Source organism: Diadema antillarum, unplaced genomic scaffold (assembly GCF_040938485.1).
Source record: "Diadema antillarum isolate AM-2024a unplaced genomic scaffold, OU_Dant_1.0 scf00000205, whole genome shotgun sequence".
Lineage (NCBI taxonomy): Eukaryota > Metazoa > Echinodermata > Echinoidea > Diadematoida > Diadematidae > Diadema > Diadema antillarum.
The window spans coordinates 1,240,546-1,262,500 of NW_027271094.1; the positions used below are offsets into that span (position 1 = coordinate 1,240,546).

The 21,955-nt window shown below is 38.1% G+C and overlaps 1 protein-coding gene across 2 annotated transcripts in view; it reads left to right on the forward strand.

Moving 5' to 3' along the window:
- The window catches only part of LOC139724000 (voltage-dependent calcium channel subunit alpha-2/delta-3-like), a 70,729-nt gene that overhangs the window by 19,806 nt on the left and 28,968 nt on the right, over positions 1-21,955 (forward strand). For both annotated transcript variants that reach the window (XM_071635198.1, XM_071635199.1), the window contains exons 4-7: positions 2,595-2,726; positions 5,284-5,344; positions 13,333-13,483; positions 14,972-15,046. In XM_071635198.1, the coding sequence (XP_071491299.1) occupies positions 2,595-2,726; positions 5,284-5,344; positions 13,333-13,483; positions 14,972-15,046 (419 nt within the window). The remainder of the gene's footprint in view (positions 1-2,594; positions 2,727-5,283; positions 5,345-13,332; positions 13,484-14,971; positions 15,047-21,955) is intronic.

Genomic DNA, 21,955 nt, shown 5'->3' on the forward strand with positions numbered 1-21,955 from the left:
TCGTTTTTTAATCAGAAGGTCTTAGGTCGGAATCCATGTCAATAAGAACCAGGTTTATCGACAGGTGACGGCAATACTGGAGAATTTAAAATGGATGTTCCATCTGGTGAATCACTATTTACACTATCCTGGTTTATAAGACAATTGCTTATCATTGTCATTCCCATGGTCACCCATTGTTTGCATATATTATGACGATGCAAGTTTTCATTACTCAACGTGTATTGTATTGTCTGAATTTGAAAACTGCTCAGATGCGATGATGCATCATAGTTTGAGCGTTTCACATTCATGCTCTGACACGACATATATTATTACAGCTTCCCTAGGAATGTATACGGACATGACAGTTTTGTCGTGGCAACTTTTAAATGCATGAGAGATAGATGGCACTTAGTTTGCATTTCCTTTCCAAATTCAGCTTGGTTATTTCTGAAATGAGTAAAATTGATAAAGAAAATGAGAGCAATCTCATCAAATCAGAGATAGACCAAGAAAGATATTGAATCTACAATTTGTGAGTTCACATTATTAGACCGAGGAGTTTCGAACACAAGTAAGCTCCTTGCTTTGACGAATTAGTGATGTTATGATCGCTCCTGTGTCATAAACAAATCACGGGGACAACAAAGAGACAGTCTCGGTCTCCTACGATAATGCATTCAGGTTTTGGTTCTTATACGACGTATCGTCACTTTCTCCCCACCAACGTAGATCATTTGAAGCTTGTAGTGATCCCTTCTAGCGCAAAGAGAATTATAACACCAAACTCTACTGTTGTCGCATTGTGGTATGCCAAGGCAATTCGCTTTATGATATGGGGAGCACAGTCAACTTTGCCTTGTCACACCACCTGACTAGAATACAGTTTGACATGAGATATGAAACGCGACGTTCGAACAGCAATTGAGAGCGACAGATGCAATTTCGCAGAAAATGAGAGTGCTTTGCATGTGGGGGTCACCTCGGTAATGTAAAATGAAAATGACTGTCAACTAGCAACAATGCCTCTTCGAACCCACTACGCCGCCTTTGAATCGAACGACCTCCCCTCTCCATTTTGACGGCTTAATGGAATAGATTGAGAGTTGGGGAAATATTGTCAGGAGCATCTGAAATTAGAACGCTAATTGGACACGGGGCTCGATAAATCCTTCTTGTTCGTACGGTTGACTCGGGCTTGGCGGAGAAAAAAAAAGGTTTTTGAGTTCTTCCCTCCCTTCGTCAGACCCTATGAAGGATGAGTGTCGAGTGGCAAGCAAAGAGACTCGTAAATTTTAGCAGTGGCAGAGGCACTATTCTACTCTCGAGAGAGATTTGGAAAAGGTTAAGGGGTTCGTTGCATCTATAGGGCCTTTCTTACCGCTCGTGATTTGTTTGTCTAATGCTTTAAATCACATTGATTTCTTCTAGACAGCTTAACAATGTTTTTGTCTGTTTTCGTTTTGACTGTTTACAGGTTCTTTTATTCCCTTGGGGATGGAATACTGTGTGGAAAGTCTCTGTAATACATGTCAATGATTTGATTCAGGTTGCTTATAACCTACACTACTTAGTCATTTATGTATAATATGGAATATCTTCAACGAAATGGTATTTCGAAAAGAAAAAAAATGCACTCACCCGTGGATACTATATAGACATTATACTTATGACTTGTATGAAGTGTGATAAAAGAATACAACATACACAATTAAATCTTGGTATGCTCGTGGAACAAGGAGAGCCTGGCACGATCAAAAAGAAATTAAAAAGCAAGAGGAAGAAATGACCAAACTCTTCTAATATCATATTAATTTTATGAAGAAACCATAACCTGTTAAGACTGGACAACTTATCAATAATGTAATGTGATTGTAGGGACCTCTGTCGAGACACGTTCAGTGATAATGTATGGGCTATCCAAAGATGAAACCATGGATATCAACGGCAGAGAAAGACAGTGCCAATATGGAGTGCATTAGTTGTGTGTCTATATCAAACCTAATTGTGAGAACGTGCAGGGAACGTGAAAAGACATATCAACGAAAGTTGTCCCTTCGTTCAATCAAACCATGGAGTTTTACACTGTGTATAGAAGCTCCGTGATCAAACTAACTTTCCCCCTATTAAACACGTCAGAACTAATTCGTTTTAAAGTGGAAAGGATAGAAGAAAGCACAAATGCGTCTGTATTACCAGTACACGTGAAAATAACTGACGTCATGATATTATACAGAAACTTCTAGCCGGTAACTCAGATAAATGGTTTACGCAAGCAATGTATACATAAGTGTTACAGGGCCCTGTTTTATCAAGCGAGAGTTATCATTGATTTCCAGGACTTATACTCAATTATAAGTTTGGATAAAATGGGCCCAGAGGTTGGAAAGTACGTCATGTATAATGCGTTTCTTAACCGAGTAAAGAAGAGAATATTCGTAGAATCAAGAGATGTTAAAAACAAGCGTGACGTAGATACAATCCTGTCATTTAGTAGCATGGACAGCGACTGAATCTTAATTGCTAACATTCAAAGTGGAACCGGCCACTTTAACTCACTCAGCGCTTGCCGAATCACGTACGTGTGCGTTTCGCACTTTAACCCTATTCAGGGGCGGGGATTCTAAACAGCATCGAAGCAACGGAGACCCTGAATGAGGTGTACCTCGATAACTACCAGCACGATCCAACGCTGACGTGGCAGTACTTTGGGAGCAAGACTGGTTACTTCAGGGTCTATCCAGGTACGTCACACTTAACATTCCAATCTGAGCAAAGTACGTCAAGAATTCACCAAGGATACAATCAAGTACCGTGCGATAATACGTTGTCAATGTCTTGTCTGACGTAATATGTTTCGTATATTCTTGGTCAAGACCAATCCCATTGGTTTCTCGTTGGTATATGCCTAATAATATTTTGTCTTTTATCATATTCAGTCATTGATTTTACTCTTACTCTTACTACTGATCTACACTTGGATGTTTTCATCAATTTACCTATTCATGCATTTATGCAATCATGTTTGAAATGTACCTTCTGTTTGTTGTTGAAGTTGTGAATGATAATCTTCAACACAATCCTCTCTGTATGATAAGTCTTGAGAACGTGTTATAGCTTCCATGGTGCGATGTGAAGAAGATAGGTCACGACCTAAGAGTTCTACGCTGAAAGCCGTAATGAGATCGGATATGGATAAGCAATCCAAGCAAGAAGTCTGAATTTCATAATCAGTACCTTTGTCATAGCTTATCAATTAGAGAGCACCATCACCACGTCGTCGTGGTTTTCACTGTACATTGTACAACATTGTGTTCAGCAAGATGGTGGGTATGGGTTCTTGCGCAGAATTTGCGGTTGGATGTTTATCCACTGAGCACTGTCACCCCTCTCTGAGTGAGTGATTTAGTCCAAGGAGACAGGGCATGGTATATCAGATACCCATCTATGGGACACTCACCCTTTAGAGCTCGCCTGACATATAACGCACCTGCCGCTGAAAGCGGTACGCGATGGCGCCTGGCTGGCGGGACAGGACGTGTGCTATCTGCGTAAGATATGAATGTACCGGAGATGTGGACACTGGGTCGTTTATAGGGGAAAAAAAGATGGGATCGTTCATAAGATAGAACAGTGGGAATCATATATATATATACATATATGTATATATATATATACATATATATATATATATATTGTCAAAGCGGAGGTCAAAACAATGCAGGTAAATTGCCATAAAAATGCATCCATATACAAGCACAAGTGTTTGTGGTATTACAGGATGGCGCACAAACATCCAAAGCAATTGAACGCGTTCCTGGGGCAGTCTTCTCGATATAAACAAGCGCCAAATGCCAATCTAGATTTTCATCTCCTGATGTTATTTTGCCCTCCAACTCTCGCTTTCGAAGAAGAGGAAGTGGCTATAGCATGTCTTATTTGTAAGTCACACTCTTCAGATATATCATTATTTAACTAAAGGCAATAGGTGGAGCCACCTCGTACTCTTGAGTGGATAGATACGACCTTGACTTGTTGGGAAAGTGTTGTCTTATCTGCACACATACTTTGTAAAGGTGTCGAGATTGACTTGCGACTGCAAAGTAAACCGTTTCTGGCAATTCATCAAACGACCCCCTTCAGTAAACGTTGACTCAGTTTAGGATATGGAGATCTCGGAAAGAAGGCAAGTAAAAAAGGAAATACGACAAACAATAAAGAATAGGCGAGAGAGCGGAAGAGGAGGAAAGCTAAGTTTATATAATCGCAGCCTCACGGCTTATCTAGATTCGTGGTTCCCAAATGGTAGTCGTTCCTAAATTGATGAATAAAACATGTCAGAAGGAATCCGAAGTGGCGGGAGAGAGTGTTTTCATTACGGTTTCTTTTCGCTGCCAGGCCGGGCTAAAAATAGGGGAATTTCAGCGGACAGGGGTGGAAGAAACCGATAACATCTGGGGTGAGTTCGATGTATGGCTTGCTCCGGTTCATTTGAGGCAACGTCGTAAACATTGGAAGTATCTACAGGCGGTAGCCTTCTTTCAACCCTTGCGTTGATATCAATCATGCCGTCGTTTGTAAATGAAAGATGACTTTGATGCTTTCGCCAAATCCAAGCTCATTTCCCTTATTTGGGCAGAAATTCAAATAGACCACAGACACTCGTTATTCCGTTGCAGCGTTTATACAAAGGTCCTTCAGGAACAATAATACAGACTCTCCGAAATGATACGAAGTGCCTATAGGAAAAATCAAAGTTGTAATTTCATTTGTAAACTAACTGGAATATGTTAGAATTTTAGCTGCCTTACGTACTGAAGCTAATATTCTATACCATATCAATTAGGAAGATGCTGTTGCTACTATTTTTCGTCCAGCAACAGCCCTATGTAGTGTGTGACATTCCGTTCAGTCTCACGGTGCCGATTTTCTTTTATTTAACACATTAGTCCCAACCTTGGTGCGTTTACATTGCGAGGGGGATTGCTTGTGGTAATAGTGGAGAAAGCTCTGGACTCTATAATCAACGATTATAGATTCAGTCTTCAAACCCTGCCACATGCGAAAATTCCTGGAGGAGATGTTCACCCCTCTTGAGCCAAGGTACCTGGGAAGGCTGGTATGGGGTAATGCATTTATTATTAATGAGAGGTCCCTTTGGGATACCCGTGCTATTTTAAACACTGAAAAGGCTACCCTAGTTGAGCAAAAGGCCTTAATGATTATCCTCATTAGTGTCTAGGCACCTAACTTGCGAGGTGAATAACTGTATTTTTTTTCATTATGTTTGTGCCGTTGTAGGCTACAAGTGGCCGCTCAATCATCAGAACCTTGATCTGTATGACTGCCGGGTCAGAGGATGGTAAGAATATCTACATGTTTAATGTTTTGTGAGAGGTATGTGGCTGGTGTTTATCCACAGCTCAACATTAATGGCGGCCCTGTGGCCCAGGACCACTAAAAAGTGATGTCAGGCCACCAAACTTTCACTAAGCATATCGCCTGGTGGGCCGAGATCGAGCAACTAAGACTAATAAATAGATTGCTATTCTATGTTTCATTTTGTTCAGTGTTAATTTCTTTTCTTTTTTTCGTCGTTGAATATCAGTGTTACTGAGATCAGATAAACGAATTAAAGGCAAAACTGAGATTGTTTATGCAAAGTGACTACTAATCACTAAGTATAATTTTTTTTCCAAAAGTTGGAATTGATATCGAATTTGATTTACATTGGTGAGTGACATACTATCTATACGCGATTATATCATTTATATGTTTCTCTTTCAATATGATAAAGGGCCTCACGAATACTTAACTTTTTCAATCTCTCTTCATTCTGTAAGAGATAAATGTGCATGTCCACTGTTAATCGTCGGTGCCAGAAATGTAGACCTCGGGTGCTTCTGGTCAACTTCAATTCCTTGATGAATTACAACGCAATGGCTTCGCAGAAGGCGACCAAAGAAACGTTTCAATGCACACCATACTACCTACCATTCAGTACATCGAGATAAAATGCAACTAGCATAATTGTAATTCACAATATTCGAAAGCTGGCACTGACGCCAAGCAGCATACGATCAGGTTTTGCACATGTTCACGTACCGGGGAGAATCGTCTCATATTGTATTCCGATATTCCACGTTCCAATTCTTCAACACGTATACTGCGGGCATTCGCCGTGCGTGAGTGTGCACAAGGAATGCACGTGTATGCCCCGGGTGTTGATGTGATTACGTACAACGTTCGTGCATATTCACATGCTTTTCTGGGTCATGGCTCTTCTATTACGTCTTGGGAGTAGCTTCTTCAACTCGTTATGTTGTTGAAGAAAAGAATCCCCAACCTACAGTTTATCTCTTATTTTGATTTCATTGTAACTGAGAATCATTATATCTAATTACAGGTACTGTTTACCATTGGAAGCAGTGATGAAAAAAAAAAACCCAAAACGTTCGTGTTATCACATTTGATTAAATAATGCATATGACTTAACACTCTGTAGGTCAGTTGTATCACAAAAACATCATACCATGTAAAAAATTCACAGTAAAGCCTAAAATATAAGGAGATATCACCATTTTTCTTAATAAGTCATAACTGTAGACGATTTATTCCAAAAAAAAAATATTTTAACTATTGTTCACATTTTTGTATTCAACAATACTTAACATTGGTTATAGGCCTACGGAATATTTTTTTTTAAATTGGTTGTTTCTACCCCCCTAACTCACATTTTAGAACTATTTTGAAGCACTAAAGCTGGGTTTAAGTTTCACCTGCAAATGGTGAATAATGCCTATAAGCTACAAGCATGGAAAATGTTTTTAGCAAGTTTGTCATTTTTCATTATTACTCCGATGTGGTAACAGGGGAATATCTGAGAGCACAAACGTCTTCTTTCATAATCATGAATGACATGACAGCGTTTTGTACGAATCGCACACTAACTTATAGGTACTATCTATAATTTGCAGATGAAACAAAAACCCAGCTTTCGTGCTTCAAAATAGTTCCAAAGTGTGAGTTAGGGATAGAAACAACAAACGGAAAAATGATAATCAGTATAATCAATACTAAATATTGCTAAATATTCAAAATATGAACGATAGTTTTATCAAAATCGTTTCTAGAATAAGCCGTCTACAGTGATGGATTGTTGAGAAAAATATGAATATCTCCTTATATTTTAGGCTTCATTGCGAAATGCTTATGGTATAGGAAGTTTTGTGATACAACTGACCTACACTAAATGCATCAAATGTGATAACTCTGACATTTTTTTTTTAAATTCCTGCTCCCAATGGTAAAAAGTGACTCTAACATTTCATGTATTTTCCATCAAGTGATAAAATAGGCCTACCAAGTAACTGCGAATCAAGCGCTCAAACGGTATGCAGCAAGCACTCGTCTTATTATAAAACACACAGATACACGCGTGCACACAAACTGTTACAAGTACAATGACACGATATGCATCACCCTCTGACCAGGGAGATGTTACAGAGATGGAGTGGCAACTCTTCGTAATTCATGCAAACACGTGTTTGGGTTCAAGGCGTTACAATGGGATGTCTAGCATTCCACTACGCTTTGAAGTCGTGCTCGGCACCGCACTAGTTGCAAGACGAAGTTCGGAGACGAAGAATGCATTTCACCTTTCGTTGAATTACAAGCTTTATATCACCGTAAAATTTTAAGTGAAATACTCGAATTGATTTAGAATAGTTTAGGAAAGAATTCAATATTATAAACATGTATTTCTAGTTTCTTCGTAATGCGCAAATCGAAATGAAATGAAGATTAGACCCTCTTAAAAACCTAATATTATTCAATAATGCGCACATTTCCGCATGTTAGTTTTTTAATCTTTTAATCTGGGATATTTTGATCTTTCAAATAAAGTACTCCGCTAAAGCGTGTTCCAGCGTGCTTTTAAACAATTTGCTGTTAAAATTGTAAGTTTTACACTGCATTTTGATTCGCTGCTCCAATTCAAGGTACACAAATTCGTTGTTGCCATCACATTGAAAGAAAGAGAGCGAATTGCAGCAGGGGCAAGTATTTTTCTAGATGTGAGAGCGCTAGTCCCGATTACTGATGCTCTCTTTTGTCAAAGCACATGGGTAACACCTGTAGTTGAACGCATAATTTATCGGCGGTGCCGCGCATGACTTCAAAGGAGAGCAGTAGTTGTCTCTCCTTCTCTAGCACCTCCCTGAATTAATCAAGGGACGAGTGTAGGGCTTCTTTGTCTGCCGGACCGTGTCTGTTGCGCCTGTCATTTACACACATGTACATACCGGTGACATAATGTTTCCCACCTCTTTTCCTGTATCTTAACACTTCATTTATTACTCACACATATATGCATTTTTCGATTTTCGCCTTTATTCCTTTACACACACACACACACACACACACACACACACACACACAAATACACACACATACACACACATACACATACACACACACACGCACACACACACACCACTCATGATGAATATTATCTTAGGGATATCATTTCCAGCTGTAAGCTATAATTTCCATGCACCATTTGCGAATGTCTACTCTAGTCTGCATCGCGATATCCAAATATTGCCAGTTTTCAGTATGACCTATTCGATCATTAATAGTTGATATTTTCATAGCGCCCATGTGTAAGGGTAGACGCAAAGCTGTCGTTTCAAGGACGCAGTATTGTAGAGAGCGTCAAACGAATGGTGATTAGCCACAGAGAAACATTTTTAGTGCACTCCTTTCACACATTCAGTTTTAATTTGTCATTTTCCCATCCTGGCGACCGATCGCGCCAATCAATCATTTGTGAGCTAATAATGGGTGATGCACAGAATGTCCCAGTGCGGTGAAGTGTTGTGGTTCTCATGGTAATTTTCATTACCTTGGATGCGACTGCGGACTATACTTAATGTTCATGCAGTGGTGCAATAGCTGTTTTTGGCGATGGTTTATTTATTACAATAAACACAAAAACACAAATACATAAACAAACTCATATACATACATACATACATACATACATACATACATACATATATCCCTTTGTACGAACATACACACGTATGAACACATGCATACATCTATACACCCCCTACATCCCCTACGTAATACATATATATATATATATATATATATATATACACGCATGCATGCATGCATACACCCAAGAACCGCACAAGCACACGCACACAGCACAAAATTCAATAATACTTACTAGGTACTATTATCAGTGTGAACTGCAAATTTAACAAGACCAAAAGAGCACTGTCACTTCTACCTATATCTAATAGTTAAGAAAATATAGCACCACGCCCGGTCTCATCTGTAAAACGTAATGCAATAGATCGATATTCTGTTAATTCTGTGGTATCAGATGTATCCACATCATGAGCACCAAAACATGTACATCAGAAATATTGTGTATCTCTCGTGCATTGTCAGATTACAAAAAAAAAATGACCTTCAGATTAGTGATGGAATGTTGTTGAATACATTCAACGGCAGTGATGGAGGTAAATTAATACAGCGTGTATACACACACACACAAACAAACAAACACACATATATATATATATATATATATATATATATATACATGTATATATATACATATATATATATATATATATATATATATATATATATATATATACATGTATATATTATGTATTACGTAACTTTAAGCCGTCAATACAACTTGAGACGACCTTGTTCACACACATGGAAGTTATACGTGTGAACAATGAGCATGTAATGAATCTGGGGCGTGTTTCACAAAGAATATAAGTCGATCTTAAAATTTAAGATTGACTACAATTATGATATGCCACTGGTTTCCCTGCCCAAATTCATTAGCCTTTGACCATCCACTTCAAATTGTCATTAATATTTACAGAATAATTCCTTTGTTATTCATTTCATCTTGTATTATCAATGGCTACATGAAATAAGTCTCTAAAATATTCATTTTCATTAGAAAGTTGAGCAACCTTGAAGACACACACAGCATACCTTAATTTTTAGTCAATCTTAAATTTTAAGATCGACTTAGATTCTTTGTGAAATAGGCCCCTGGTTCACAGTTTTAAAACAGATAGATATATAGCTATAGGTAGGTAGACATGACAGACAGACAAATAGATAGATATATAATATATAATATATCACTCACTAGTATACAGCAAAGAGCCGTGTGATATGGAACGACCATTTCAACTACGAGATAATGAGAAGGGGCATGCAGACTAGCTAATTAGATAGGAATATGGACATAGACTAGTAGATAGATAGATAGATCTGTAGATAGATAGAAAGATAGAGGTAGACAGAAAGATAGGCAGACAGATAATAGATAGATAGATTGTGAGTGAGTGAGAGAGAGAGAGAGAGAGAGAGAGAGAGAGAGAGAGTGAGAAAGCGATAGGGAGAATGCGAGAAAGAAAGAAAACTTACAAGCCTTCACTCGTCATCTTACTAGCCTCACCCCGAGGTGGAAAATGAAATGAAAATGAGACCCTCAATAATGCATCGCATCCAGACACTGAAGGCGAAAGATGGGGGCCACACTCATAAGGCAGCCCTGACCCTGAGATGACTGGGCTAGTCACATACACAGTGACAACATCGCTTCCTATGTGGTTCCAGTCTAGACGAAGGAAGCAAGTAGAGCGAAATGATAACCTACACCATAAATTGAACATTGATTACAAATGAGTAGCGAACAGAATGGCGTGTATCTCGACCACATTCATGTTTGGTATCACTACATTCTTAGAATTCAAGGACTAAAGTAATCGATAGGAATATAGGTTGCATCATGTTGAAATATCGACAAACGTAATTTTCAATCAAAGCAGAACCACACACACTCATCCGAGCGATGCTCAGGATTTGGAAGTTGACTACTGTTCGCCTTTTTACCTGATCCCCATCCGTTAGCACTCTGCATTACCGAGTGACGCCCTCAACATAAAAAGAATATTATAGTCACGTATTCTATCATGAGTGTAGGCAATGTAATAGATGCGTAATTGAATTTTTGTCGGGATGAACAAGCAAAGGAAAACAAAGTGCCACACTCTACGTAAGTAAGTAGATTTTTGAGCGAGATTTAGTTTTAAAAATTTCACATCATTTAGTTTCTGTCCCCCCCCCCCCCAAAAAAAAAAAACAAAAAAAAAAAACCAACAACCTGGTATCCATGCACGGATATTATATTCGTGCCTTGTCTTTAGATGGCTGTCGGTCGGGGATTCTGGTTTATGCAGCTAAGCGGCTTTGGTAGATACGTGCCATAAACAACATTGTTTTCATCAGCCAGATATTTTTTTTTATCCCTCCCTCGGGAAAACGAGACAGTGATTACATTTTCGCATCGTATGATCGGTTTGCTTGCCAATATTGATTTCAGACTGTTATTGATTACGGTCCTAATGTATGCGATATATTTGAAAATAATGTGGTCTTATATAGATTGTGATAGTGTTTGGGACGCATGTTAGGGAATAATCACTGGAAATCGCAGTGCAGACAGTTGGCGCGACTTCAGTAATTCATTCCCTAAATGATTTTGCGTTTTGAAGAACATCTAAGGAGGTACAAAGTTCATAGTTCCAGACTTGCTTGGATTCTACTCTTCCGTTTCATGCGTCGATCCAGGCAAGCAAATGATATCTCAGGGCAGTGTTACATGAAACTTGTCAGTCATTGACAATTGTTTTAAGCTACTGAAATCCTTGCATTTGATTGGGTGAAAGCAAATTTGTCAGTTAAAATCACTGACAAAAACACTTGATGAAATACCCCCAGGGCATCACTTAAAAATTAGATCTAGTATTTTTGTATATTGTACCGTAGGTTATCGTGCAATTAGACTTCATTTTATGTATGCAAGGTGGAGCCGAGCTGATAGATTCTCGTGGAATACAAAGTGTACTTCGATGAAAACGATTAAAATGTTCTTCCCTGTGTTCATCTACTTCTGCACTGCATCTGCAGAGTCGCTTTCTCTGCGAGTTCCCTCTACTCAACTCATCCTCGATAATGCATGCACTGTGCGGTGCATGGTAGATCCCTCGTCTACACAGCGGGCATATGCCTAAATTAATGGTTCCCCGTACGCCCCTCCCTCTCCGCCTTCCCCCCGTCCCTAACCCCATTTTCCTCACCCCCACCCGCGCCCCCATCCCATCGAAATCTTTCCATGATCGATCGCTGCATTTCCAATGAGTTGACAGGGGATCTCAGCTAGCCTTTCACCGATGAGACCAAAATGCGATGCAATTCTCGTCTCGGATCTCGGCGCTGTATGGGAGTGATACAAGGCAATCTATCCTGAGCGAAAGCATCATGGTATCCAGCTGCGCTATGCATTCCTTCCTTTCATTTTGTTCTCCTATTTCCGAAAACTAGTTAGTGAAAAAAAAAATCCACTTTACGTTCTGTGCTATGGGATGAAGTTTGAGGACGTCATATTTATTTTCCAATTAAAATTCCAATGTTCAAAATGTTATGCTCACAATGTATAGAAAAATACAATGAGCACTCATCATGCAGATGACCCAGAAGATGTCATGACGTTCATAAACTTTATGCATTCAATATTATTCCACAATTGAGTCATGAGAATTGCAGTGTAAGTGTAATGGCCGGTCACCAATTAACACACTTGTGACGATTCACCGCACTAAAGACCCTTCCAAAATGTACTTGCGCATTCATGATAATAATTTGCTCCATAGTGTCACGCATGACAATTTGCCTGCGCGAAAGTCGAATGCACATTTGATTTTAGGCTTTGCTGAACAATCACGTGTGGCTCTATCAATTTGGACGTCCCTCGATTTTGTTTGTTTTTTCATGAACAGAATATGAAAATTCATTTTGAGCTTTGTCTGGACTCCTTTTCACAACAATGAAGAACACAAATCAAGATAGCCTCCCCCTCCAATAAATGAGAGTTACCGTTAAACCATTACTGCAAGGTTTGTGTAAGAAAAAGCAAAAAAACAAAAACAAAAACAAGTGAAATAAGGAATACTGACTGGAAGGAATTCCGTGAAATCTTGCACCCAAATACTTGTTCATCTAACAGGTCAAGCGTCCATTGACATTACCAATGTGTTCGTGTCAATTATTTCATATCTACTGAAGACCTAGTAATATTTTTTTTCTCCATCCCATAAAATAAAACTTTATAGGTGGATTCTGGATTGCATTAGCTATAGTTAGTGTTATGTAGGGTAATACATATTAGTTAGTCTCTAGTTTTGATATACTCTAATTAGCAATCATTCATTTTCTTAAAAATCACACCTATCTCTCCAGGTACGTTGAGGGCGCCACCTCCTCCAAAGACGTCGTCATTCTTGTCGACGTCAGTGGTAGCATGACGGGTCTCTACGTCGAGATCGCCAAGTACGCCATCAAGAAGATTCTGGACACGTTCGGCGACAACGATTTCGTCAACGTCATCAGTGTAAGCTGATACCCTTTCTGGGTGTACACGTATTCTTATTTTTAGCAGATTTACGACGCTTTCCTTTTTTATTTCCGTGTAAACTGTGACGCATTTCCAAATATTTACTGTGCGAAAGGTGACACACTGACGTGTTATACCTCTGGTACGCATAAGTGCCTAGAGACCGTCATGCCCTTTGCAAGACCGTGTGTTGTCCTCGTCTGCAGGTTATTACGGATTGACTGTGAACCATTATCTTCCGATTGATCAGTGTTGCATTTTACGCGCGAAAATTCCCCAGGGGGTACCATACCTTTGTATGGGGAAAGCTTCCGCAGTCGATTCATGTCTTGAATGTGACCGTTGAACGGATCTTGCTTTTGATCTAGAATGAATTTCAGTTGTGTTTGTGTTTGTATTTCTTTTTGTGTTTTCAGTAATACATCGAATTACTAGTACATGGAAACTTGAACCTAATGATGCGCGGGAAAATGTGTCTTTTTTAAGGCGTTTGCTTCGAGAACCTTATACTGCGTAATAATCATAATCTCCTTATTTTGTAATACATGCAGTATCCACATACGCTGATTTGCTGCACTAAACAAAAACTTTGTAAATGTGAGTCTTCTGCATTCACACAAATGAAAGCAATATTGGCCTTGCTTTATCTTGTTGCTCGTCATCAAAGAAACTAAAGACAATTCAAATCGATACAGACGCATGGCAATTTTTGCGCTTTATGCCCTGTGACTCATCACCTAAGTACCGCCAGTGTGCTGCCTGCATAATAAGCAATGTATGACTGGAGTAGAATTCAGAGCGATTCCGAAAATTTATGTGCATGTATGATAGCTTGGTTACAGCTATTAGTCCAATTATATTTGGATAGAAATATTTGGATAAGGATAGAAAATGTCATCACAACATCATAATGATTACAATGATATAAGTTGATTTATTATGTCTTTCGTGTAAGACGGATATTGAAGTATGAGAAAGACAGAAAATACATAGTATCCATGAATGTTTGATTTATTTTGTGCCTTGCTCTTTCTTTAAACTTCGCACAAACGCACTATTCATTTTCAAAATGCACGTCTCTGTTTATGGAACCCAGGAGGTTAATTAATGCCAACTTCAGAGAACGCGTTTCGTGTCCAAATATTCTCCGGCAGAGGATGCATAATGTTAGTTGGTAAGATTTGAAAGTAATCCATACTCTGCCTCCATAAAGGGATCTCAGAATATCAACATTCCACTCACTCGAATGGAGATGAATATGGACTATTAGTGTTTGAAACGGATGGCATGTTTTATTGATGCAGGTGTCGTGTTTTTCTCTCTAGACACCTGTACATGCTGGGCAAACATCTTCCCTCGTGCCGGACTAAATCTTGATGATAATACCAAACACTGACTCTTAATAGATATGCTGTCCCTGTCGAGATCTCTGCTTCATATGTTTTTGCACATTTCCACCCTGTTTTTGTATTTATCGTCACTCAGTTCAACGACCAGACAAGATTCATCCAGCCCTGTTTCAATGACACCATGGTACAGGCCACATCAGATAACAAGAATGTGAGTACGCAGGACTATTGTAGAGACGAGTTCCTTTTTTTAGTGTGTGTGTGCACGTCGTTGTATTTGTGTTTGTGTGTACATGCAGTGAGCGGTGACCTATAGCAAAAGAAATAATCTCAGGGGAAATCGAGGCATTGTCGGCGATACTTGCACTGTCGGTAGATCGACGAAAATGCAACGAAATTGATCAAATTATGATATCCTCATATCCATGGTTGCATGACACCCCATCGCTGCAATACGTCATTTCCTCATTTACATATGTTACACTTGTTACGATTAGAAAAAGAAAAAATCCGTAAGGGTGGGGATTCAAAAAAACAAAAAAACAAAACGAAGTTAAATGCACACGCAGCATCCTGTTGTGTTTTCTAGTTCGAGTAGTTGCTGTAATATTATTCGAGACATCCTTGTGTAACGAGTTCCCTCAATTTTCCGGGTCACTGCCACTCAGTCTTTGAATATCACAACTGTTGCTATGCGGTAGTAAAACATGAATTGTAAACTTTCATATGTCAAGTGCCCCTTGAGTGAGCATTGCTGTTCATTCATACTGTTTTGCATCTTTATAACCTTACACGTCACCGACATGCTAGCATTGATAAAATCTTTAATTATACTGTCCCTTGAATAAAGTTCTTAATGCACAAAACATACTTGGAAATGAGCAAACAATTAAATGACGACAAAGAGAACAGCAATAAATTCCCATACTCATTAACTCTGCAAGACCAAGGATGCTTTCCATAATCAAAATTATCTTACAAAAAGAGATGACATCGTATTCCAAGCGCTGTCACAGGCCGTCATAAACTTCGACAAATATTTTTTCGCCGCGTACACATCTTATGATTTTCCATCTGCCCTCTCTCCCTCTCGTTTTAAATCTCTCTTTATCTCTCTGAAACACTCAATCACACACACACACACACACACACACACACACACACATACACTCCAAATAGTCAATCTCGTGTATATATATCGATGTATGTTTCCAGAGGAAGAAAAAAGAAAGATATCTTATCGGGAATTGAAAGGTCTCTCTTTCAATATATTGCTGCGTATTTAGCAAATACCACGGCAATCGGAAGTAAATGATCAACAAAGTCCTTGAGTTTCCATACTCAAAATGTCATATTTGGGTTTCTTCAAAGCAGTAAAACCAATTCCTTTTTGCACATAATAATGGAAATGGCTGATGGATGGATATATTTTCTTTTTCTTCATGTTGGATACAGACGATTACATTTTTTAAACTGGAATGATTTCATTGATGCACGTCATTATAACCGTGTTTGGGATATTACTCAAAATTAACTGTATTATTATGTAAGATATTTGCGATTCGAGGTCGCTTGAGATTTACATTAAAAAGTTGATGTGGAGGCGAAATTTCTGTCCCATGCTCTGTTGACAAAGCCTTTCGATTGAAGTGTACAAGTGGGAAATATTGCTAGGTGAATAATGCTATATGAGAATTGGAGGGTAATACGTCATGCCATCATCAAATATAAAACTACGAGCCAGCCAATTAGTTTGTTGATTCATCTCTTCTGAAGAATCGTTTCTAATAAATCGCTTTTCTAATAAATCGCTTTTGACGGTGATTTCATGACTGATTCGTTTTTGGTGAAGAGCGCAAGCGCTCAGATTGTGTGAAATATTATACTTGATTTATACTCAGATCTTTAACCATGGCAAACCGTAAAAATTAATATCATTTTGCTGACTTGAGAAAGTAACAGAGATTTAGTCTAGTAGGAGAAAGGGGTTCCCATGCACCCCAAACATATATTTTTTTAATCTACTTCATCTAGACCAGTTTTGTGCGTAGATTTCAAAAATGCAATGTTAACAGGTCAAAGCGTGTCCCATAGTGGTCAAAAATCCGTTTCCATGGTAACGCATGGTGAAAATGTCAGTATCTCATAAAAATACATGTAACCTTTGATAAAATTGTTCAATTATCATGGCTGTGGTATCAAATTAAAGAAAATTAAATAATCTATATGATGATACCAAATGTGTAGGGGGTTATACCAACCTTCATCTTAATTTTGAGGCCAGAATACAATTTTTTTCACATTTTTTAGCAAAAATGCAATTTTACCATAAAACTTATCTATCTCTAAATCATACCAAAACATATTCAATTTGTTTGAATATTCTTCAAAATTATACTAAATATGTATGCAATACAATGTGAAAGTTTCATAGATATTGCTCAAATAATAAGAAAGTTACGGCCATCCAAAGTTGACATTCAAGCATGTCAAGAATGTGCATGTGGGAGTGTGATGTACGCCCTCTATTGTTGAATAATCTCATTTAAACATTTCAGTCATCATAATTTGGTTCCAAAAGCATGAGAATGAAGTTGGATGTGATAAAGTGGGTCATCTAGACCAGTTTTGTGGGTAGAATTTTAAAAAAAAATGCATGAACAGGTCAAAGTGTGTCCCATGGTGGCAAAAAAAAAAAAACTGTTACCAAGGCAACGCATGATGGAAATGTCAGAATCTCCTTAAAATGTAATATTTGATACAATTGTTCACTTATCATGATTTAAATGTTGAATTTAAACGAAGAGTATTAAATTCTTTGAATGATATACCAATCATCACACAGAATTTATACTAATCTTCATATCAATTTTGAGGTCAGGGTACTAAGTAGTAGTTTTTGCAGCGCGCTGCTGGGGGGGGGGGGGGCGAGTAGAAAAAAATAATCGGTTCACATATAAGTACAGTACAGTACTAGTATACTATTCGGGTATACGGTGCACGTTTTCGATCGAGGGCATGCGAATGGCTTGAATCGAACAATACGATTTCGTAATACCGGGGCCCTGTTTAAAATTGATTATTATACTAGTAGTTGATTTCAACTGTAAGTCTATAGGCCAGGGAATTGAGGCTGAATTTTGGGGTCAACTGGCAACTATCGTATAACAAACAAATTTTGTATTTGAAAGTATACATGTATGTCTTAACAAACTTACCAGTAAAATTTACCCAGAAGTTCTGCTTCGGAACATGCCGAAATGACATCATCAACATGGCCACCCCACAAACCAGATAAATGAATGGGAATTTTAGGATACCTCAAGTGTTTATTATACAACTGACATTAAATGGTGTGTACAGTTCTGGTCGAGGTGAAGATTTAGCTTTTAACGTTTTACGAGATATTCAGAAACCATTCAATAAGATGTCAAAGAGCATGAAGTTCTAAGGGGTATCAAAAAATTATTAGATGAAATCGGTTTTGAAATGGCTGAGATATCCAAAGACAAGGTGAAACAAAGAGATCCTAATAAAGTTGTGGCATGTCGCCTTTTATTATTAGCACTTTTTTTTTGGATATCTCAGCCATTTGAAAACCAATTTTTATCAAATGTTGAATCCTTCTCAAAATTCCATGCTCTTTTATATTTCATAAGAGGCTTTTCATTACCTCACTTAGGAATGTTTCAAAACATGAATCCCTACCTCAACCAGTACTGTACAGTCCCTTTAATCGTGAGATAAGTTTCTAGTGTATGCATTTCTTATTTCCTGCCTTTCTTCAAACAAAATTGGGCACATTTGTGACCTCTTTTTCAAAAAAACTGCGCCCAAATTAGGTCATTTCTATGGAAACTTTATGCTAAAAACAATGTTTTTCTCAAACAAAAAAATGCAACACCTTCTCAACGTTAAACACCATTTTAAATTTACATATGTATGCAAATTCATAGCTATTTAATTGACTGGAGTTGAGACCTAACCTGTTAGAGACCATAGCTACCATGGTTACACTCAAACTTGCCTGTAGCCATTATAACACAGCTGTCCAGAAATCACAATTTTCATTATTAGTGGTGTATTATATTATATATTCCATCCCAGTAGCTGGATTTTTTGTTTTTTGTTTTGCATTTGGCACAAGCTGACATTTCGTTCAAGTCAATTAGGCACAGAACATAGATTAAGTCAATTTCTCATAAAATGAGACCCTCCTCTACCTCCGCCCCCAATCCCAATAAAAATGGTTAGTTCATTCCTTTTCCTTTCTTGCAGTCCTGTAGGGTGTTTCAACAAACTTTTCATTGGTTTCAGTTTCACTTCACTGGTTTCAGTCTCGCTATCTCACTTTTCTGATTGGTATGTTTCAGTCACGAGGACTTGCTAAGTGAAACTGAAAACACTAGGTGGCACTGATCTCACTGAAATCAATGTTGGTGAAACGGGTCCTGCATGAACTTCTGTACGATACCAGAGCAAGCTCATTATACTCGATGGACTACTACAACAAATACTGTATTTCTGAAAGAAATGAAGCACTGTTAACAGACACCGGATACACATTTTGTCATAGATCACATTAGTCCAGTCAAAATAGGGTTTCATCCAACACTAATTGCAACAGTAGGAATTCCACTGCAGTGCTATACTTTTTATGGGCTCCTAAACACCATACTAAAAGTCCCAAGAAATCCAGTGGGGCAAAGTGGCTAAATTTCCACAATATGCAAATTAGCTCCCATTATGATAAAAATACAGTATTTCCATGAAAACTAGGTTTCTAGTTTTCAGATTGGAATACCGAAAGTGTTGAAACTTATGTTTACAATGTCACTAGTGCGATGCAAACATTTCACCATGTACATAGTCTGGGCCTCATTTGCATAATATGCAAAGGGTTCCGAGCCAACGGAATATTCTGATGCATCAAAGTGCCCGATATGAGCATATCAAGAGTGTTCAAATATGATATTTCAGTTTCTCTTCACCAAAAACAAACTTTACAGCATTAGTAAACTAGCATGAATTATTATTATAAGATTAGAGTTTGTTATCAGACAGATAATGATAGCTTATCCATTATTATTACGTAGAATCAAAGTACGAAATTAAACAAGTGTCAACATCTATAATTTGTCTACGGTATTTTTGTAATGAATGAACTCTATTTGGAGGGTGGTTTGTTCGAATCTTGATGATTAAGCTCTTGCATCCTTGAGGGTTTTGAGATATTGAAGATGGCACAGTCAAAGGAAACCCTGTGGGTAGTACCCAAAGTTACCCCAGTCGAGCATATTATCCCACGACCATTAATTTACAAAACATGCATCAACCAACACGATTTCAGTTGTTCTAAGCGTACAAGATTTAATTCTAAAGTCGTTTCGCCGTCTCGCAAAGACTTTGTTATTTCCATGAAATACAATTGGCATTGACAGCGGAGACATTTTTCTACAATGTGTACATCTTTAAGAAGTGGTGCACAGTCAAAGTGGCTCACATGCAGGGAGGTACCCGAATTTATCCCTATACCCTCACGGCCCGGTACAAAACATATACACACGTGAATGCAGCTGTTTGAAACGGAAAAAAAAAAAAAAAAAAACCTCTGTGCATAACGTCCTATTCATTTCATTTCCATTAAAATTCAGTGGAAGTTCTCGCAGAATTGTTGTTCTACAATATCTTGGTATAGGGTGAAAATGGTTCACATACGAAGACAACCACGTGGAGGGTGCCCAAAATTACCCCACCCAAAGACAGTCTAAGACATGCAATAATCATGTACCAGCGCAAATACATGAATATGTTCTATGGATACATGCCTGTAAACAGTCCTTCTGGTCCTCTGGCCCAGAAATTTTTATTTAATGAAATTCAATGGAGTCAACAGACGATGTATTGCTCTGTAATTTTTACTTACACTGACATAGTTAAAGTGGTTATCATTCGAAGAGAGCCTACTATATGGGAAGTGCACACATTGATTGCCTCTATGCATGACCTTTGTAACGCAAATATCAACGCAATCATAGTATATACAGTCGTTCCAAAAGTGCATGTCTCAAAAAAAGGTCGTTCCTTGAGTTTTAGGACTATCACTTGAGTTTTAGGACTATCACTTGAGTTTTGTGATTATGTATAATCATCGTATGATGCTATAATCATTGTACATTCTTCTCATTCGACATAATTTTACGCACCTCATTTTCTGTTACAAAGAAAGTGATGTCTATCTGTTCTTGTCGAAAAATGAAATTGAAATTGAATTGAATTCTATTGAATTGGATTCCTGCCATAATTATCAAGACACTTTTTTTTTCTATAAAAACTGCCGAGGTAAAGATAAAACAATAACATTGATCCATAATATCTATGCAGTCCAAAGGGTTCACTTGCAGAGACCACCTTGTGGGAGGTGCTCAAACTAATCCTAAAGGCAATGAAAAACATGCAGTATACACTGTACAACCGCGAAAAATGTTCCATGATTATATGCATGCCTCTGAAAAGCTCTTCCACCTGTGTAGCACATACGCTTTCGTAAAATGCAATTAAGGTGATATAGGAGACGTTGCTTTACAATATCTATTTTGTCAAGTCCTTGGGAAATGCCCAGATCACCCCTGCCCTGACCGTCATGGTCCCAAAACAGATTAACAAAACATACATTATATGCCACAATAAACTCACTTGTACATGCATGTAAAGTCGTTGCCGAGTGGTAAATAAAGACACTTTACTTTTCATGATTTTAAATGGTATAGAGACACTGCTTTACAATCACCATAGTCAAAAGGGGTGCACATTCAAAGGCAACCGAGTGGGATTTGTTCAAAACCATCCAACCCCCAGGGCAATATAGGAAACATGCACCAGCATTTAGCACAAATATGTTTCAATTTATCATGCCTTCACATTGTCGTTACAGTTGTACAGCGATTGCCCTTTTGTTTGTATGAAATGCAATATAATTACAAAAAGTAAAAATGCTCTACATTAACTATATTGTTAAAAGGGTCAACATTCAAAAGCGATCCCCTGGGAAGTGTCCAAAATAAACACCGTCGCTCAAGCCCCGTAATTACATCACACGGATACTATGAACGCAAAATTA